Source organism: Ursus maritimus, unplaced genomic scaffold (genome assembly GCF_017311325.1).
Source record: "Ursus maritimus isolate PB19 unplaced genomic scaffold, ASM1731132v1 scaffold_11, whole genome shotgun sequence".
Classification (NCBI taxonomy): Eukaryota; Metazoa; Chordata; class Mammalia; order Carnivora; family Ursidae; genus Ursus; species Ursus maritimus.
Genome location: NW_024423453.1, coordinates 67764013 through 67781669, shown reverse-complemented (window position 1 = coordinate 67781669; position 17657 = coordinate 67764013). Strand labels below are relative to the sequence as shown.

Sequence of the window (17657 nt, the reverse complement as noted above, 5' to 3'; positions counted from 1 at the left end):
TCCATTCTAGTTTTATTGCCCAGAGATGCTGCTGTACCTGGAAACCAGAAGAAGCATGAGAATGTTCATGGCAGAATTGTTTGTGATAAATAGAAAAAACTGCAAACAACTCAAATGTTTATCAGCGGTTGAATGGACAGACCCATTGTGGTACATCCCCACAATAAGAGAGATACTGTGTAGCAACTGACACAGATTAACTAGAGCTATATGCCTCAACCCGCGTGAGTCTCAGCAGCACAGGAAGTCTGGGGACTTTGCTCTAACACGGGGCTGCCGCTTTTCTAGCCCCAGGACCTATGATTCACCAGATTCCAGCTCTATTCCTGACATGGGCAGTGATGTGGCATGCAAATATTTCTAGGGCGTAAACCTCTGGGCTGATAGAAGGGTTGTCTGCAGATGCTTCAAGCTGCCGGGTGACTCTTCACCCTGATAAAGTATCTAAATCCTTTTCCTCAGGCAGCAGCTAGTGGAGCGAAGTAACAAATGGAGTGGTGCCATTGACTAGCCTCTGGCGGAAGTAGGAGATGGGAAGGGGAAGTGACAAGCCTAGCACAGTGTCTATTATTAATGCTTACTGAATAAATGACTAAATCCAAGAACTGTGTCGAGCACAATACCGGCTCCCTCAGGGCTACCAGTTCCCTTTCTACCCGTCCATTCATTCTTGCATCAAATATGTATTGAACACCTACTAGGTGCCTGGCAGCATGATGGTGTATAACAATGAGTGCAATATGGTTCCTGCCCTCAAGTGGCTCAAGTCTATAGGAAGAGCCAAAGAAATACCGAGTGTGTCTTTATTATTTGTTATGTTTGTCTATGCATATGCATATGTATATGTAGCAAAGAGTATAAATAGCACAGAATGATTGGGTCAGTCTTCCCAGAGGGAAGACAATTTGAGGTGGGTCTTAAACCTAAGGATGAGCTTACCAAATACATAGTATTAAAGTGTATCTGGGCATTTCAGACGAAGGGAAGAATATATGCAAAGACCTGGATCTATCAGAGCGTGCCATAGTCTAGGGAGTAGTGAGTTGATCTGTCTGGCTGCTGAGGGGTAACAGACTGGTGGGTAGTGGGCTGGCAGGAAGGCCATGGGTGGGGGCTCACCACCTTCTGTGAGTGGTATTGGGACTTTATTCTGTTGACAGTGGGGCGTCTCTGGGCACTGGGTGTTGGAGGTTTCCCAGGGACTAATAGGTAAGCTAATAAACACTCATAAAGCAAATTGACTATTCTAATGAACAGTATGTTTTTAACAACTTCTGAATATTATACAAGTCCATTGATTAAAAAGCATGTGTTGCTAGATAATGCTCTGTAAATTGAAATAGTAGCTTAATGTACTAAACAAAATGATAAAATAGTAACAGTCCAGATGCCTGTTATATTTTCCTTTGACACTTTCAACATTGATTAAAGCTATAAATGGCTTAAAGATCCATAATTCTACACTTTAAATCCAGATACACCTTAAGATTTCTGTCCCAGTCTTACCCTAAGGACCATGAGTCTGTTCTGCCTTCCTTTGAAATAGCAATTGTCTAATTTGCTTGTCTGTTTCTTTGAAGAACTCTCAGAAGGCAGTATGATAGAGTAGCAAGGACATGGTTTTTTGGGAATCAGATCAATCTATAATTAAATTCCTAGGACTCCCTGGCAATTGTGTGACCTGAGGCAAGTAATTGAATTTCATAAGGCCTCAGTTTCCTCAATTCCAAAATGGAAAAAATGAAATCTCTACAATGTGGACACAGTGTTTAAATGGATAAGTGTGGGGCACATTGGTCGTTCAGTTGGTTAAGCATCCAGCTCTTGGTTTCGGCTCAGGTCGTGATCTCAGGGTCAGGATCGAGCCCCACATCAGGCTCCACGCTCAGCTCAGAGTACGCTTGAGATTCTCTCTCCCTTTCCTCTGCTCCGGCTCGTGCTCTCTCCCACTCTCTCTATAAAATAAATAAATAAATCTTAAAAAAAATAAATGAATCAGTGCATGTATATAAGTTCCTTTTTTTTTTTTTTAAAGATTTTATTTATTTATATGACAGAGAGAGAGAGAGCCAGCGAGAGAGGGAACACAAGCAGGGGGAGTGGGGGAGTGGGAGAGGAAGAAGCAGGCTCCCACTGGAGGAGCCTGATGTGGGGCTCAATCCCAGAACGCTGGGATCACGCCTTGAGCCGAAGGCAGACGCTTAATGACTGAGCCACCCAGGCGCCCCATATAAGTTCCCTTTTCCTTTGGCATCCACTGAGACACATATAGTGGCAAAGGATGAATTAAGCAATGCAGCAAATTGAAGGTATGAAGTTTACCTAAGAGTGTTTTCGGGACAGCTGTGTGGCTCAGACCTTTAAGTATCTGATTCTTGATTTCAGCTCAGGTCATGATCTTAGGGTTGTGGGATTGAACCTGGCGTCAGGCTCCCCACTCAGTGTAGAGTCTGCTTTTCCCGCTCCCTCTCTAGGGATAGATCCCTACTCCCACTCATGCTTGCTCGCTCTCCCTCTCTCAAATAATTAAATTAATAAAATCTTTTTTGAAAAAAGTGTTTCCAACTTCTCATCTACATGGCTATGATGTCATTATTTCAGAAATATTAATTCCATTCAGGAATTCAGTTTTATGTTCTCATATATTAGTGGTTAATTTTTTTCTCTGAAGACTGAAAGACCACAAGGTTTTTTCTGGTTTAGACAGGAGACAGTAAATTAAAAAAAAAAAAAAAAAAAAGGAATTAGCCACTATTAAGGTCAATTATCTTTTCTAGAGAGTTCTGTAGTTGAATCCTGAAATAGTGTGCGTTACTTCTTCTAATCAGTGTCTAATTTTTTGGTTTGTGGTCGTTCTTCCTAGTTGACCTATTGGGCTTGTTAAATTGGCGTTCAAACTCCCAGAACATTAAACACAACTTAAAGAAGTTAATGGAGGTGGATGGAGGCGAAATTGTTAAGGTATGTTTATGTATTCGTGGTTAGAAACACAGTCACCGTATCATTAGTTCAATATTTCAAATTAAATCAGTGGTCAGAAATATAAAACGTTATCAACATTGGAAAGCAGAAGTGCCAATTTTTAAGAAATGCTATTTTTAATTCATTCCATTGTAACCTAATTTCTCTGAATTTTTGCACTATGGAGAAGAACTGAAAGCATAAAGTAACCTCTCTCTTTGTTTTTTAATCTCCAGTTTTTGCAAGATACACTAGATGCACTTTTTAACATAATGATGGAAATGTCAGACAATGAAACCTATGACTTCCTTGTGTTTGATGCACTGGTAAGCAGTTAAATGTTAAACATATTAACTAGTTTGTTCTCACAACTGGGTAGTGTTCAGTATTTTGCTCTTATAAATGACTGCATCGAGTATCCTCTTGCATAAATATTTGCATCCATCTCTCTGATTCTAGAGGTTAAATTAGAAACAACTGACTTAGGTTCAAAGACTTTATTTTTCTGTTACCTGTTAGGTCTTACTTTTGATATGCCTTCTTTCTCAGGGTAAATGAGGTATTGTATTACATTAGAAATCAGGGATCACTTTAACTTATTTGAAAATTGCCTAGCTATAAACCAGGAGATACCTTTACCAAAGGTGACTGTGGCTCTGTTGTCTGTGCTTGTATGTTCATACAAGGGAGACTGAATTCACACATCAGAAACAAGCATCAGTCTCATTCTGTACAACATACAGCCCATTCCAAAAACAGATCCAGACAAGGAGAGATGATGTTAGAATCTTGGAAGGTGGGGTGAATGGGCGGCTCAGTCGATTTCTACCTTCAGCTCGGGTCATGATCACAGGGTCCTGGGATTGAGCCCCATGTCAGGCTCCCTGGGGAGTCTGCTTCTCCCTCTCCCTCTACCACTCCCCCTGCTTGTGCTGTTTTGCTCTGTGTCAAATAAACAAATCTTAAAACACAAACAAATAAAAATCTTGGAGGCTACAATTTGTGGCAGAGTGAATGGAGGAAGCTGACACATCCAAACCAAGCATCGTTTTCTCGTTGGGGTTAAAATTCTGTGCAGAATTTACCTGGATGTTGCAGCAAAGGAATGTTGGCTGTTTCACCAGCTTGGAGAAATTGATACATTCAAGAAGTGGTCAGGAAGTTAAGGTTATAAGATAAAGAGAGGAAATGCTCCAGCTAAGATCACACATGTCCAGATTCATGGGAAAGAATGGTTCTGGGTTCTGTGGGACTGGGTCTGCAGATTCTCATGGGATAGAGCAGCTGGCAGTGGGTCTATGCAGGCGTCCCTGGGGCCCTTCTTCTGCATTCTTCTCTCATCAGTAGGTGCAGCGTGATGCTTTATAGATTATGTGCCTGATAGGGATACCATTCACAGAAGAAGGGGAAACTGAGAGGCAAAATCTGATGAAGTTAAGTTATTGGGGGCACTCATGCTGCACTTACGAGAACAAGGTCACGAAATAATTCATTAGCTGCATCCTTGGGTTAGAGTTTCTTTTTCCCACAGGAGACCGCTTTCTGTATCTTTCTTTTGCCTCTTCCCATCTTCCTCCCTGACTCATCTTGCTTGTGCACTGGTCCTCTGACACACTGAGCTCTCTGAGGCCAGGGCTGGCTCTTACTAGATTCTCCATAGCATTTAGCCCATTGCCTGACACATCATAGTTTCTCTATTGATGTTACATAAAAGAAACTCCAAGACTTCAGCTCTAGAACAGTGAAGTGAGAATGCTGCAAACATGGTCTGGAAAGAAAAGAAGTCACCAGGATGCTAACATCCGGTTTATTGACTAAATGCCTGGGGTCGTACAGTGCTGCTATCTCTATTTTTCACCTTTGGCAGGTATTTATTATCTCACTGATAGGAGACATCAAGTTCCAGCATTTTAATCCTGTCCTTGAAACCTACATCTACAAGCACTTCAGTGCCACTCTGGCATACGTGTAAGTATAATTCAAGGGGACTACCAGCTGCTGGGTTGTTGGGTGTGTACTCTAGGGTTGGGTTGTTAAGAAATGCAAGGGACATAAGCCGAGTAAGTGTGCCCCTAAGTGCAGAAGCTTGTTCGAAGCTTCCGGTGGAAAGAGAGAACCAGCTAAGTATTCCACCCCTGGGAAAGGCATTAAAAGTCAATCCCTGCCTTCTGGGAAGCTCCCGGGGAAGTAAGACTGTATGTCTTTGAGAATCCAGAACACAGAGAGATGAGGAATTGAAGGCATTGGGAGCACAGTTAAGGACAGAAGGTCATACTCAGATCTTAGGAGAGTTGGGTGTCAGGGGGATTAGCAGGAAACCCCACGGTGACCAAACAGTGGATTAAGCAAGACTAAGTCTGGTAGAACTGAGGGTCATGTCCTCAGCCCTACATCACAAGGGCTTTGTAGGATTTATTACTTACAGGATATGAGATTTAATTTTTCTGTCTTTTATATAAAGGAGAATGGTCTCTGCCTTTTCCATAGTGCAGCCTCCTTTCTGTCCTTGGTTTATGAGCCTCTGACTCAGGAAAGCAACTAACATTCAGCCCACCTCCCCGTGGCATTGTATGTGGCCCCCACCCCCTTGCATCCCAGCTACTGTGCAGAGCAATGTGATAAAGAGTAACAGGAATGTTGTTGAGATCAGCAGAGATCTTTCTGACAGTGGCTTAGGCCGGTCCTGCTAGCTGCTGTTGCTGATCAATCAGGTTGGCTACTGACCTGATTCTTTAGGTCCCTTGTGTCCTTTCTGAACTAAACAAGAAAGTTCTTGGTTTTATTTGCATGGGAGGCCCAGCGATGTTATAAAATGTAAGTGACAGAAAAGAGATGTTACGTAGCATAATCACCAACGAACATGACGGACATGATGCCCGCTGGTTTGGGAGAAGCAGCAGATGCACTGGTGATAGGTTTCTTTGCATCCAGTAGCCTCACTTTCCAAGCAGGCGGTAGCTGCAAGCGGGGAACTCCTGTCACTGGATCTTCATTTCACAGAGCCAAATGCAACACTCCAGGAAGTAGTAATCTGGGTTTCTTTACAAGCTTTTATCAGTTTGACATGTGTGCTGTGGATTTTTCTTAATACTATGAAAACTTAGAGATTTATAGAAAGAAAGGTCAAGCTATGAGTGCCCCCCGGAGTGTAAGTTAACAACCGATTAAGAAAATGCCTAGACTCTGGAAGGACACAAAGAGCAATCTGACATCCCAGCCCAGTGTTATCTGTTGGGATGCTCAGAAACCATGGTTGTTTCCATCAGATTGAGCCAGAGTCAGGTTGAACTTCTCTTCCCATACTCACCATTCTGTGAATCCCAAAGAGTTTAGGCAGACTGGAGGGAATTAGACTTCTTTTAAGGTGACTGCATTAGGCAGACATTCCCTTCCTTACAGGAACGTCTGAGGATGTATGTATAATATACTAGAGATTAAAATGCCTTCATGGTTTGAATCCCTTCAACTTTCATTTTTGATCCTTTTAAAAGATCCTAAGGGAAAGAAACCACCGCTTCTAAGCATTAGGGAAGCTCCAAACCTAGACTGCAGTGAGGAAACCAAACTGCAAAGGAGTCAATTTCCCTACTCAGAGAATATTCTAGAAGAGATAATTATAGTTGTGATTTCTGCTTCCCCGGTATGCCAAGTTCCCGTCTTATATAACATACCCCAAACCTCAGAATACCACTTTGCCCCACTGACATTTTTCTTTTTCACCCTTTTAAGGAAACTCTCCAAGGTACTGAACTTTTATGTGGCCAATGCAGATGACTCCAGCAAGACAGAATTGCTTTTCGCTGCTTTGAAAGCCCTGAAGTACTTATTTAGATTCATCATCCAATCTAGAGTACTCTACTTGAGGTAATGGTCGCTGCAGTAAGATGTTTATGCTGTATCCTCTCTCTTCATGGACTTTTCCTTAATCCTCATGCTCATGTTCAGTGCTCTGATCATGGTTGGGTCATGGAATTGCCAAATTTCAGAACTCCAAGGCTGAAGATGGTGGTAGACTCTGAAACCCCTAGAGAAGGCCCATGCCAAGTCCTTTCGAGTCGGCAGAATTTCTAGAGCAGTAATGACAGCGGGACTTAGGGATGCAGGTAGCTACAGTGTGCAGCTTGATAAAAGCCTTGGTTGGTGATGACCGCTCTGGGAACCAAGGTTCCTGTGGCAACACTGCATTTGGCGTAGCAAGGGACTGCATGATGTTGTTGGGTGTACAGATCTAGGATTATGAGTTCTTGGTGGTGGATGGAGAATAGTGGCAGTTGTCGTCGGGAAGATGTTTCCTTGTCAGGGAGGTGTGTGATTTTTGCCGACATCATGCTTAGTTACCTGATGAAACTAAGCCAGATATGATAATTCCCAGCTTGAATTTCTCGAATAACAGTTCCATCAAAAACAGCAGAGACAGGACACCTGCGTGACAGTCAGTTAAGCGTCTGACTCTTGGTTTGGCTCAGGTTGTGATCTTAGGCTCATGAGATCGAGCCTGAAGTTGGGCTCTATGCTGAAGGTGGAGCCTGCTTGGGATTTTCTCTCTCTCCCTCTATGTCACCCCCTCCTGGCCTGCTCTCTCTCCCTCTCTCTCTCTCTCTCTCTCTCAAATAAATAAATAAATAAATAAATCTTAAAAAAAAAATAGCAGAGATGAAGAATGAGGAAGTAACTTTTCTGGGAATGCCCACAACCCCAGTGCCATCTCTGCCTTTCAGTAATAGCTGAATTTCCAAACTGTTAAAATATATTGCTAAAACAGATTTGGAAACTGGACAGATAGCATGCTAAAATGTTATTAGGAGTAAAACTATAAGTAAGGGGGTTTCAAGTCTAGATTTGAGCATTCGTATTGTTTTTAACTTGGTATGTTTACAAAATCATAAAATTAAAGGCAAACAATTAACAGTGAAAAGCTTACAATGTACCGTATAGATCAAGGCCTTTAATTACCTTTACTAATTAAAGGCTCTTACCAATCAACAAAAGAATGATAAACATCCTTAAATAATAGAAAACAAAAACAATTTATAAGAGAAAAATTCAAATGGTAAATTAAATTTCTTAAGAAGTATTCAGGGGCACCTGCGTGTCTCAGTTGATTGGGTGTCAGACTCTTGATTTCAGCTCAGGTCATGATCTTGGGGTCCTGGGATTGAGCCCTGCATGGGGCTCCATGCTCATTGGGGAGCCTGCTTGGGATTCTCTTTCTCTCTCTCTGTCTGCCCCTGCCCCCACTCTCTTTAAATAAACAAATAAATCTTTTAAGAAAATTCATACTATCAAAATGCCACACACACACACTTTTTCTGTACATTTGATAAAGATTAAAAATCTTTATCCTTTGATGAAATTGGACAAAATTTGGTCCTGCATTTTAATGCTGATAGAAATATAAATTTCTTAAGGGCAGAAATTTGACACCATGAGTAAAAAGTAAAAACAAAACAAAAACCACAAAAAGCTAAAGAAAATACCACCTTTGTCTGGTAATACCCTATCTAAAAGTTTATCTGCTGGAAAATAATCCAGCAGGTGTGAACAAAGATGAATGAGAAAGGGTATGTTAAGGAGGAAAGATAACCGTGATAGGTTCTTACATAATAAAACTAAAGCATAAGACATAAGTGTCATATGACCCCATTTTGAAAATATAGGTTTGGGAACTAATATTTTAGTAGGAATAAAACTGTATGGTAAGAGGGTTTTAAGCAGGTTTTTATTCTTTCAGCATTTTTAAAGTTTCCACAGTAACTTTGTAAATTTTTACAGTTTTTAAAAACGTTTAATGACTTAAAAGTCCAACTGGGTGAGTGACAATCCCTCCCTGCCTAGCAGAAGCGAGCAGTGTTTACCCAGGGCCGGGTTTATATGCAATCTCTGTAGTCTCTCTCTTCAGACAGGCTTCCTTTATAGCTAGTTCCTCATTTTACAATTATGTTAAATTTCCACAAATTCATTTAGGGCCCAGAGTGTCCCACTGAGGGAACATTCCCTTACCTAAACATTTGTATGTGAGCCCTGATGTCCAGGAATAAAAATCCTCATAAAACCATAGAAAGGAGATCTTAATTTATGAAATTGAAAAATACTCTCCATTGATGACTCACTGTGTGTCACCCTTCACTGTGTTGCACTGCATGTGAGCCAGCATTTTCAGCATTATATACAAGGAGAACAACGGAAAAGTGGTTAAGTAGCCCATGAAATTAACTAAGGGAGTAGCTGTGTTGAACTTGGTCCCTGAGCACCTGCTTATGGTTATCCCCACCCCTCTTATTTTTTCTCATGAAACAAGAGCTTGATCTGAGAAAGCAACCCTTGAAATCTACATTCTCTGATTGCTTAGATCAGATAGACATCAGTTTACTGGCCCTGTCCAGGAGCTGCAAATGAAATGTCACCCCCCACAGACCCCACACCCCATCCATTCCCCCACACCACCCCTTTGCCCTCCTCAGAGCTTAAATTCCTCTTTGAGCTCATTTCCTGGCTGGAGTTTACCTCCATTCAGGAGACACCTAGGGAGAATTAAAATTGTAAATTGCCCATGGTAGGGCATTAAGAACTCCGCCTGTCTTGTATTAGTTCCCCCCACCACTACCCTTTTTTCTAAAGATAGATAGATAGAGATTTATTTATTTATTTATTTATTTATTTATTTATTTATTTATTTATTTTTAAAGCACATACCCGAGTCGGGGGAGGGGCAGAAGGAGAGCGAGAGGGATAGAAGCAGACACCCCACTGAGTGTGGGGTCCAGTGCAGGGCTCAAACCCAGGACACTGAGGTCACAACCTGAGCCAAAATCAAAAGTCGGACACTTCACTGACTGAGCCACGCAGGCGCCCCTAGTCCCCTCTTTTTAAATGCCCGGCACAGAGGATGCCAGGTGTTGGTCTGGGTACTGGCGTTCTAGTAGCAGACGAAACAAGGCTCCAGCTCTGATGGTGCTTGTGGGTTGGGTTGAAGCCAGGGAGGCAAATAGTGAAGAAAGAAACCTTAAGATTATTTCAGATAGGTGAGGGCTGGCTGGGGAGGCCTTGGGGGGATAATGACCAGGGAGGGAGAAGGCGTCTCTAGGATTTGGCATTTGAGTTGAGACCAAACAGGAGGAGGCCACATGTGCAGGTCTCAGGGAGGAGGAATGAGGGTGTGGGGGAGGCTCTGTAGGGCTTGCGTGAGAAATCAGGAGAAGCCAGTGCTGCTGGAGCATGGAGGATGAGAATGGGAGAATGGGGAGCGGCAGGTGAATGACAAACGAGGGAGGACCTGGCAGGCTGTAGTAAGGAGTTTGGATTTCACCCAAGTGGAATGGGAAGCCATCGAAGGGTTTCAGTTAGAGAGGCAGTAAAATCTGGCTTCCATTTCCAGTGATCATCCCATGTCTTAGGTGGAAAGTGGATCATCGAGGGTAAAGAGCAAACCCTGGGTGAGCACACAATGGGCTGTTGTAGTTCAAGTGTGAGATGCGGCGGCTCCGTCTCCGATGGGGTGCCGAGAGCGCGAGGTGGCCTTGCTGTTAGAGTCTGTGGGAGAATGAGAGGAAGGGAGGAATCCTGGATAAGTTCCAGGTTTTGGGTGCTAAATTGCTGAGACTTGGAATTCTGAAAGAGGAGCAGGAGAATCAAGGGGGTTCTGCTTTGCGTATGTTAATTTTGAGATACCCTGTGGACTAAGTAGCAAGGAAAGTTCTTTTTTAGTTCTGCTAAATGGATGAATTGAGAATGACCAATAACCCTCTGATCGAATTCTTTTCTCAGGGGAGTTCGAATTCCACAAGTCCCTTATAAGGCGTAGCTGAATGCAGATGAACTTAAATATATGTGTGCGTGTATGTGTGTGAGTGAGTGAGTGTGTGTGCAAAATCCTGACTCCAAACAGTCCCTACTCTTGACCAGTTGGTGGGAATGTTGCCACCCAGGGTGAATGCGCTTGGGTTACAATTTGAGACTTTCATGTTTCTGAGAAATGGGCCAAAGACCTCTGATTTCTACTTAGGAGAAAGAACCAGCTTTTCAGCAGATGGACAAATCCTGAAGACAAGCAGAGTACCTTAAAACCAGCACGAATCAGTGAGGGCGAGGTATTCTTGTGTGCCGCGAGGTCCTACTGTAGAGCGGGTCAGCACGCACCTGGCCTCTTCAGTGGAGAGAATGGCATTCCTGAACTCGCAGACTGGGTTGGGTTCAGAACGTTGCTGGTTCAAGGAGCTTCTCTACCCATTGTCTGAAACCTCAGCTCGAATGATCAGGGCTTGAGGAGATGAGATGGAAAGAGTAGAAGAGGAGAACTAGGGAAGAGGGCAGGAGTGATGCTGGAGGGTAGGCTATGGCAAGAGTGTGTGTTGGGAAAGTGAGCCAGGGGAGTCCCCTGCATGTTGGGCGTTCTGCCAATGAGCTGAGGAAGGCGGGCATGCGCACAGAGCTCAACTGATCCTTCACACAGAGCAGCTCCTGCTGTTCGCTCTTGGCCGGAAGTGCCCGTGCATGGCTAGGATGGACAGCTTCATACAGCTTCTAGGGAGTCATTCCAGACTGGCTGACCGTAGCAGACCAAATGCAGAGCTCTGTGGTAGGACTTTAGGTACGAATTCCTACCTGCTCTTGACCAGGTGGTACTATCTTCTCAGCCTACTGGGTGTCTCCCCGAAACCATCCTGGAGCACCCTCTGACCTTCCCTTGGCAGAGTCTCACGTGGTGACCAGGGAGACACAGGCCTCCAGCATTGATTAGGGGACAGATATTTTCAAAAATTCTCTGTGAAGATGGAAAACCTGACCGCTTCTCTCTTTTTCCTGTTAAGATTTTATGGCCAAAGCGAAGATGGAGATGAATTTAATAATTCAATCCGCCAGTTATTTCTCGCTTTCAATATGCTCATGGACAGGCCCCTGGAGGAAGCTGTCAAGATCAAGGTCAGCATGGTATCCCCGTGGGTGCCTCTTTTCATGCTGTTGCTGAGAATGTCCTGTGACAACATAGAACTGGACATGGCGGAAGAGAAGCAAAGTGAATTCGTGGAAAACCTGTGAATTTTAGTACGACTTCCAGAAAGTAAAGGGAGAAACCTGTGTTTTAACTTTTATGTCCATTTGTGTTCTCAAGTGGCAGTTTGCCACAGACAAACTATCCTTTTAGACATCCCTTGAAAGGCTTCCATGGCCCCTGTGAATTCAGCCAATTGATCGCAGTGGTACAGGCAACAGGTTTTTATTCTAAGTCCCCCCCCCCATTCTTCCCAGAAGCCCAAAGTCATCATCATGTTCCTCATTATCAGTTTTTTAATATAAAATGTGCCATCTCTGAGGATTCAGATCTGAATTTCATTATTTATTCTTTGTTCTTTATGCCCATCTTGTGAGGGAGATGTCAAGATTCTGACTACCTGCTTTGATAGAAAAATGAATTCCAAACAAACACTACCTATTGATAATGAAGAAAAAGAAAAGGCCGTGCCATCTGACCTTTTAGGAAGAAGATTTTAGGCAATCACCTTTAGCAGCATTTAGCTCTGCTCTCTACTGAGAAAGCATCTGTGTGTGGTTCCCTGTGTAGATGCAAGCCTTTTCTTCCTGGGATTAAGTAATGCATTCTGCCTTCGTCCTGCTTGGCAACTGAATTTGCCTTTCGGTATTTTTCTTACAGGGGGCAGCTCTGAAATACCTTCCTAGCATCATTAACGACGTCAAACTTGTGTTTGATCCCGTGGAGCTCAGGTAAATAGCAAAGCACCGTTTGCTGACTTTAACAACGAAGCAACTTCCCTGCGTGGCTGGGGCATGGGCTGCTGCACATCCTGTTATTCTTCTAACACGTCTTAACTGAACCCCTTCTGGTGCTCAGTTTCTGTGAAAAATATGAAAGAAGACACAAAGCCTGCCCCTGAGAGAGGTTTGCACTTTTCTCTGTGGAATCAAGACATGCAGACGTGAAATTAACTCCAGAAGAAAGTACATAATAATACACTTCCAGCCCTGTACCTAAGCACCCCAGCAGTGCAAAGTCAGATGGTGATCGACACCGGGGTGGAGTTAGCCAGGAAAGGGTTGTGCAGAAGCGAGGGGTCGGACAGGTCCGCAAAGCCGGGATGGACGTGACCGTGCTTTGGCAGTTTAAACAGAGAAGGTTCTGAGGCTGAGCGCTGCAGTGCGCATGGAACAGTCTCGGCTTCAGCTCCAAGGGGCAGACTCTCAGGCCGCCTGGGAGGGATTTCCAGGGAAAACTCTCCACGCCCGGATCTCAGAGTCGAGGGGAGGAGCTGTGTAATGATACCTTCAGTGTGACGGAACGAAAATACTAACCTCTGGGATCTCTTTTGCAGTGTGCTCTTCTGCAAGTTCATTCAAAGCATCCCTGACAACCAGTTAGTTCGTCAGAAACTGAACTGCATGACCAAGATAGTGGAGAGCAATCTTTTCCGGCAGTCGGGTATGTCCTCACCAAAAACTACCGCTTACCGACATTCCAGTCTTGCTGCTTCTCCAGCCAACGCTTGCTTTTTTTTTTTTCCCCTTAAATGTCAATAACGACCTTGCCAGTAGCTGGTTGGGACATAGGGACCTCCTGAGAAACTGGTTTTAAAGGGCAGACAGAGTCAGGTTAGTATTTCCAAGAGGATCTGAGAGAATAAAATCATGCATTTTTTTTATGAGAACAAGTCAGTCTTTCATTAATTAAGAGAACTTTGTCCTCAAAATGGGACACCCCAGAAAGTAGCAGGGAAGCAGGAAAGATGGTTTTCAACAAATGTGTCTTCTTTGACCTGTACTTATTGCTTAACCTGAAAAACCAGGGGGCAGCCCTGTAGGAGTGTGCTGGAGCAACCCCCGCCCCGGTCCTGGCTCAGGAGAGCAGATTGTGTGTATCTCTTCTCAATTTCCATGCTCAGTCATATCATGTGAGGAGCTGAAAATGGGCCACAGTGGTCGTATTTATACCACAGAAACTGGCAAACACTGGAAGTCACAGGTTTTGGTGGGGAAGGGCTTCGTGGGGGAGCCAGAGGGCACAGAGGAGAGAAAACTCTTACATGGATGAAATATTCATTTTGTAACTAGAGGCAAGCATGTAGCCACCAAGTCTAAATCACTGTGCTCTTGTCCCAAAGCTGATATGGGGAAGAGGTTCCATGGCTGGTCTTTCCCCAATAAACCCAAGACTTGCTAGAGAGGGGCTGCTCTGGGAGGTTCTTTTGGAGCTACCAGTAGGTCAGGGGCTCCCAGAGGGTGACCCCGTGTTGCATGTATTTCCTGGAAGGTCTGAGCACCAGCAAGACTCCTCAGAAATAGGGAGAGGTGAGTGAGTTATTGGTGACAGGCCTCCTGGCCTTGCCCTGGTTGGTTATGTAACTTTGGACACACGAGGAGCCTTTTGTGAGTCTTAGCCTCCATTTCCGTGGAAGGAAGGATTTGAACTAGATCACACTGGTAGCCCCTTTTGGCTCTGATATTTCCTGTCCCTGTGAATTTTTGCTTAGAAATTCTAACTGTTCCAAGGACACAGTTGGAGGTGTGCACAAAGCTAGTGAATGCTCTCAAGTAGAAAATATAATATTACTAGACATCTTAATATGCTATGATATTTCTGCCTCTAAGCGTGCAGAAGGGATAAATGAGATGATAAAAATGGGGTGTTTGAGCACCAGAGCAAGCATGCACCGTGTGTTCCAATTAGAGGAAGTATTCTCACTGCTAACAGTCATTTCTGTTAGTGTCCAGAACATCTGGCCTCATCGTAATGATGTCTTCTAATAGCGAGGATCCCAGAAGGAAGACATCATAGAAAGATAACCCCTTATGTTGCGAAGCCCATGTGCCTGCAAAAACATTCAGAACGTCCTTGAAACACCCTGAAATGTACTAGGAAAGCTCACTCAGTATTTGTACAAATTTTAGAGTGAATTCTCTCCATTAGGTGGAAACTTTCAAACATTTTTTAAAAAGTGTGACTTACTTAATTTTTTCCTTTCGTAGGACTTAGCCTTCAGCTGTCGAGGTGGCATTTTTTAAAAAAGCCAAAGACATTGTTGAATACTTTAAACATTTCTGTATATGTGCCTGTGATCGGTGTAATTTTCTTGGCTTTTAAAATCAAGTTACATGGGGCGCCTGGGTGGCTTAGTCGTTAAGCGTCTGCCTTTGGCCCTGGGCGTGATCCCAGGTTCTGGGATTGAGCCCCCCATCAGGCTCCCTGCTCTCCACTGGGAGCCTGCTTCTTCCTCTCCCACTCCCCTGCTTGTGTTCCCTCTCTCGCTGGCTGTGTCTCCCTCTGTCAAATAAATAAATAAAATTAAATTAAAAAAATAAAATCAAGTTACAGGGCTGAAGTTCCATGCCCAGGATGCTGTGCTCCTGCTGGGTGGAGCTCAGAGGTCAGCTGCCATATGGGGCAGAGGGAGAGTTGCAGGCAAAAGCGGAGCACCTCGGGGGCGGGGGGTCTGCTGCAGCTGGTGAGCTGGGTGCACTTTGTCTCCCAGAGTGCAGAGACGTGCTGCTGCCTCTGCTGACAGACCAGCTCAGCGGCCAGCTAGATGACAACTCCAGCAAGCCTGACCATGAGGCCAGCTCGCAGCTTCTGAGCAACATCCTGGAAGTGCTGGACAGGAAGGATGTGGTGAGTTGAACCGTCACCCGATGCAGACCACACACATGGGTCCCTCTGCCTTGGGCAATAATGACTTCAGGGCCTTCCTCGTCTCAGGGCTTGGCTCAGGCAGTTCAGAACCTGGGTACTGGGGCAGGTTTTGGGGTGCTTTTGAGGTGATCGGAGAGGCTTCCTCTTGCCAGAGCCTGCTCTGCAAATCTGGGTCCAGGAGGGGTCCGCTTACTGGGGTGCCTGCTGCAGGCTGGTTTTGAGGTGATCAGAGAGGCTTCCTCTTGCCAGAGCCTGCTCTGCAAATCTGGGTCCAGGAGGGGTCCGCTTACTGGGGTGCCTGCTACAGGCTGGTTTTCCTGGCTTGTCCACCACTGAGATCCCTGAGGGGGCTTTGAAGAATCAGAGCCCTGTTTAGACTTTTTATGCAGAAACCTTGGCCGCCTTTTTCTACTGGACTGACAGGACTGTTGTAGATGTGCCTGAGCTTCTGACATGCTCTCATTTTTATACTGTCTGACACTGATCCTTCCTTTTGGAGCCTAGTGGAAATGATGTGTTTTTCTTGTCTCACATCTTCTCTCTGACCTGGGCGCCCATTTTCCCCCAAACCCTGGGGCTGCATCTGCCTGGATTTACCTTGTTCTAGAGATAGCACGACCCATAGCCTAGGCATGGCCCCCTCTCAAGAGGCTGGAGAAGTTGCAGAAGGTGTTCAGTTGAGCACAAAGCATACTTACCACCCCCCACAATGGCTCCCTGGCACTACTGTTTCCACGAGCAGGGAAAACAGTCTTGGCCTTGCCTAAGCCCATTCCTTCCAGTATATTTAGATTCAGGTCTGCTAAAGGAATTGAAGAACACACTGTCAGTTCCCCATAGCTAAATTCTTAGCTCACCTTTCAAGGTTCACCGCAGTTTGGCCCCAGCCTGCCTCAGCTGCTGCTTTTCACACGGGCACGTCTGCATTTCTGCTAATTCATGCCGCAGCCATGGAGGTACCGGAGAAGGCTTCTTCCATTGCTTTCTCTACCTACCTCCACCCTTTCTCTGAGCCCCTGCAGCCCACTTACAATTTGTATTATTTATTGGATATTTATTAATTACAGGTCATGTTCCCGTTCCTTTTTTCCCCCTTAAATGTGTTTCTAGAAACCACATAAAATATAATAAATTTTCCCAAGGAATTTTATGATTGGGAATTTGATTCCTAACCAAGGATTTTGCAACAAATAAATAAATGTGACTAAGCATCTCATAATGCTAAGAATATTTTTAAAAGTAACTCTTATGACTCAGTAATCAAAATACTAAAATAAAGGTCCAAGCTGTAGTTGGCAACAGTGTACCAGGGACTTTGGTTTCAGCAGGGCTCCAGTGTGTTCTAGAAGTAAATGTGTACAATTCACAGTTAATCTGAAGCATGGGAGTTGGGCTGTTTGTTTTCTGGTGCTGGCATTAGCACGTGGAGCTCTTTATCCTTAGGCAAATCTCCAGGTGCCTCAATTTCCCATTCCATAACATGTGGGGATTGTTCTAAATGGCCTCTTAGATCTCTTCCACTTCTGATGCTGTTTTGTTTTGCTTTTTAAAGATTTTATTTATTTGAGAAAGAGAGAGAGCGCACGCGCACACGTGCCAATGGGGGAGGGGCAGAGGGAGAAGGAAAAGCAGACACTTAACGGACTGAACAACCCAGGTGCCCCATGTCTTGTTTTTAATATAATATCTTTTTATTATTAATTTTTAATATAGATTTGTTAAATTTATATTTGTATTTAAATAATTTATATTTAAATAATATAATAATTATTAATCATAATATATTTATGTTAATATATTATATACTATACATTATATATAATTATAGTAACATATAAATATATAATTATATATGATTATGTTATATATAATAATAATTATAATTTAAAAAGAATATATGTTATATGCATTTTATATTATATTATAAATAATACAAATCATAAATATATTTATATTTATATAGATTTAATATAAATCATATTAATATATCATATTTATACATATATGATCATACATTATTAAATGTATATTTATAAATAAAATATATATATAATGTAAA

General features: G+C 43.6%; 1 protein-coding gene across 2 annotated transcripts in view; it reads left to right on the top strand.

Moving 5' to 3' along the window:
* DOCK5 (dedicator of cytokinesis 5) overlaps positions 1-17657 on the top strand; it is a 210948-nt gene that overhangs the window by 132501 nt on the left and 60790 nt on the right. For both annotated transcript variants that reach the window (XM_040626490.1, XM_040626491.1), the window contains 8 exons: positions 2864-2961; positions 3198-3287; positions 4829-4929; positions 6691-6825; positions 11769-11880; positions 12611-12681; positions 13287-13393; positions 15441-15577. In XM_040626490.1, the coding sequence (XP_040482424.1) occupies positions 2864-2961; positions 3198-3287; positions 4829-4929; positions 6691-6825; positions 11769-11880; positions 12611-12681; positions 13287-13393; positions 15441-15577 (851 nt within the window). The remainder of the gene's footprint in view (positions 1-2863; positions 2962-3197; positions 3288-4828; positions 4930-6690; positions 6826-11768; positions 11881-12610; positions 12682-13286; positions 13394-15440; positions 15578-17657) is intronic.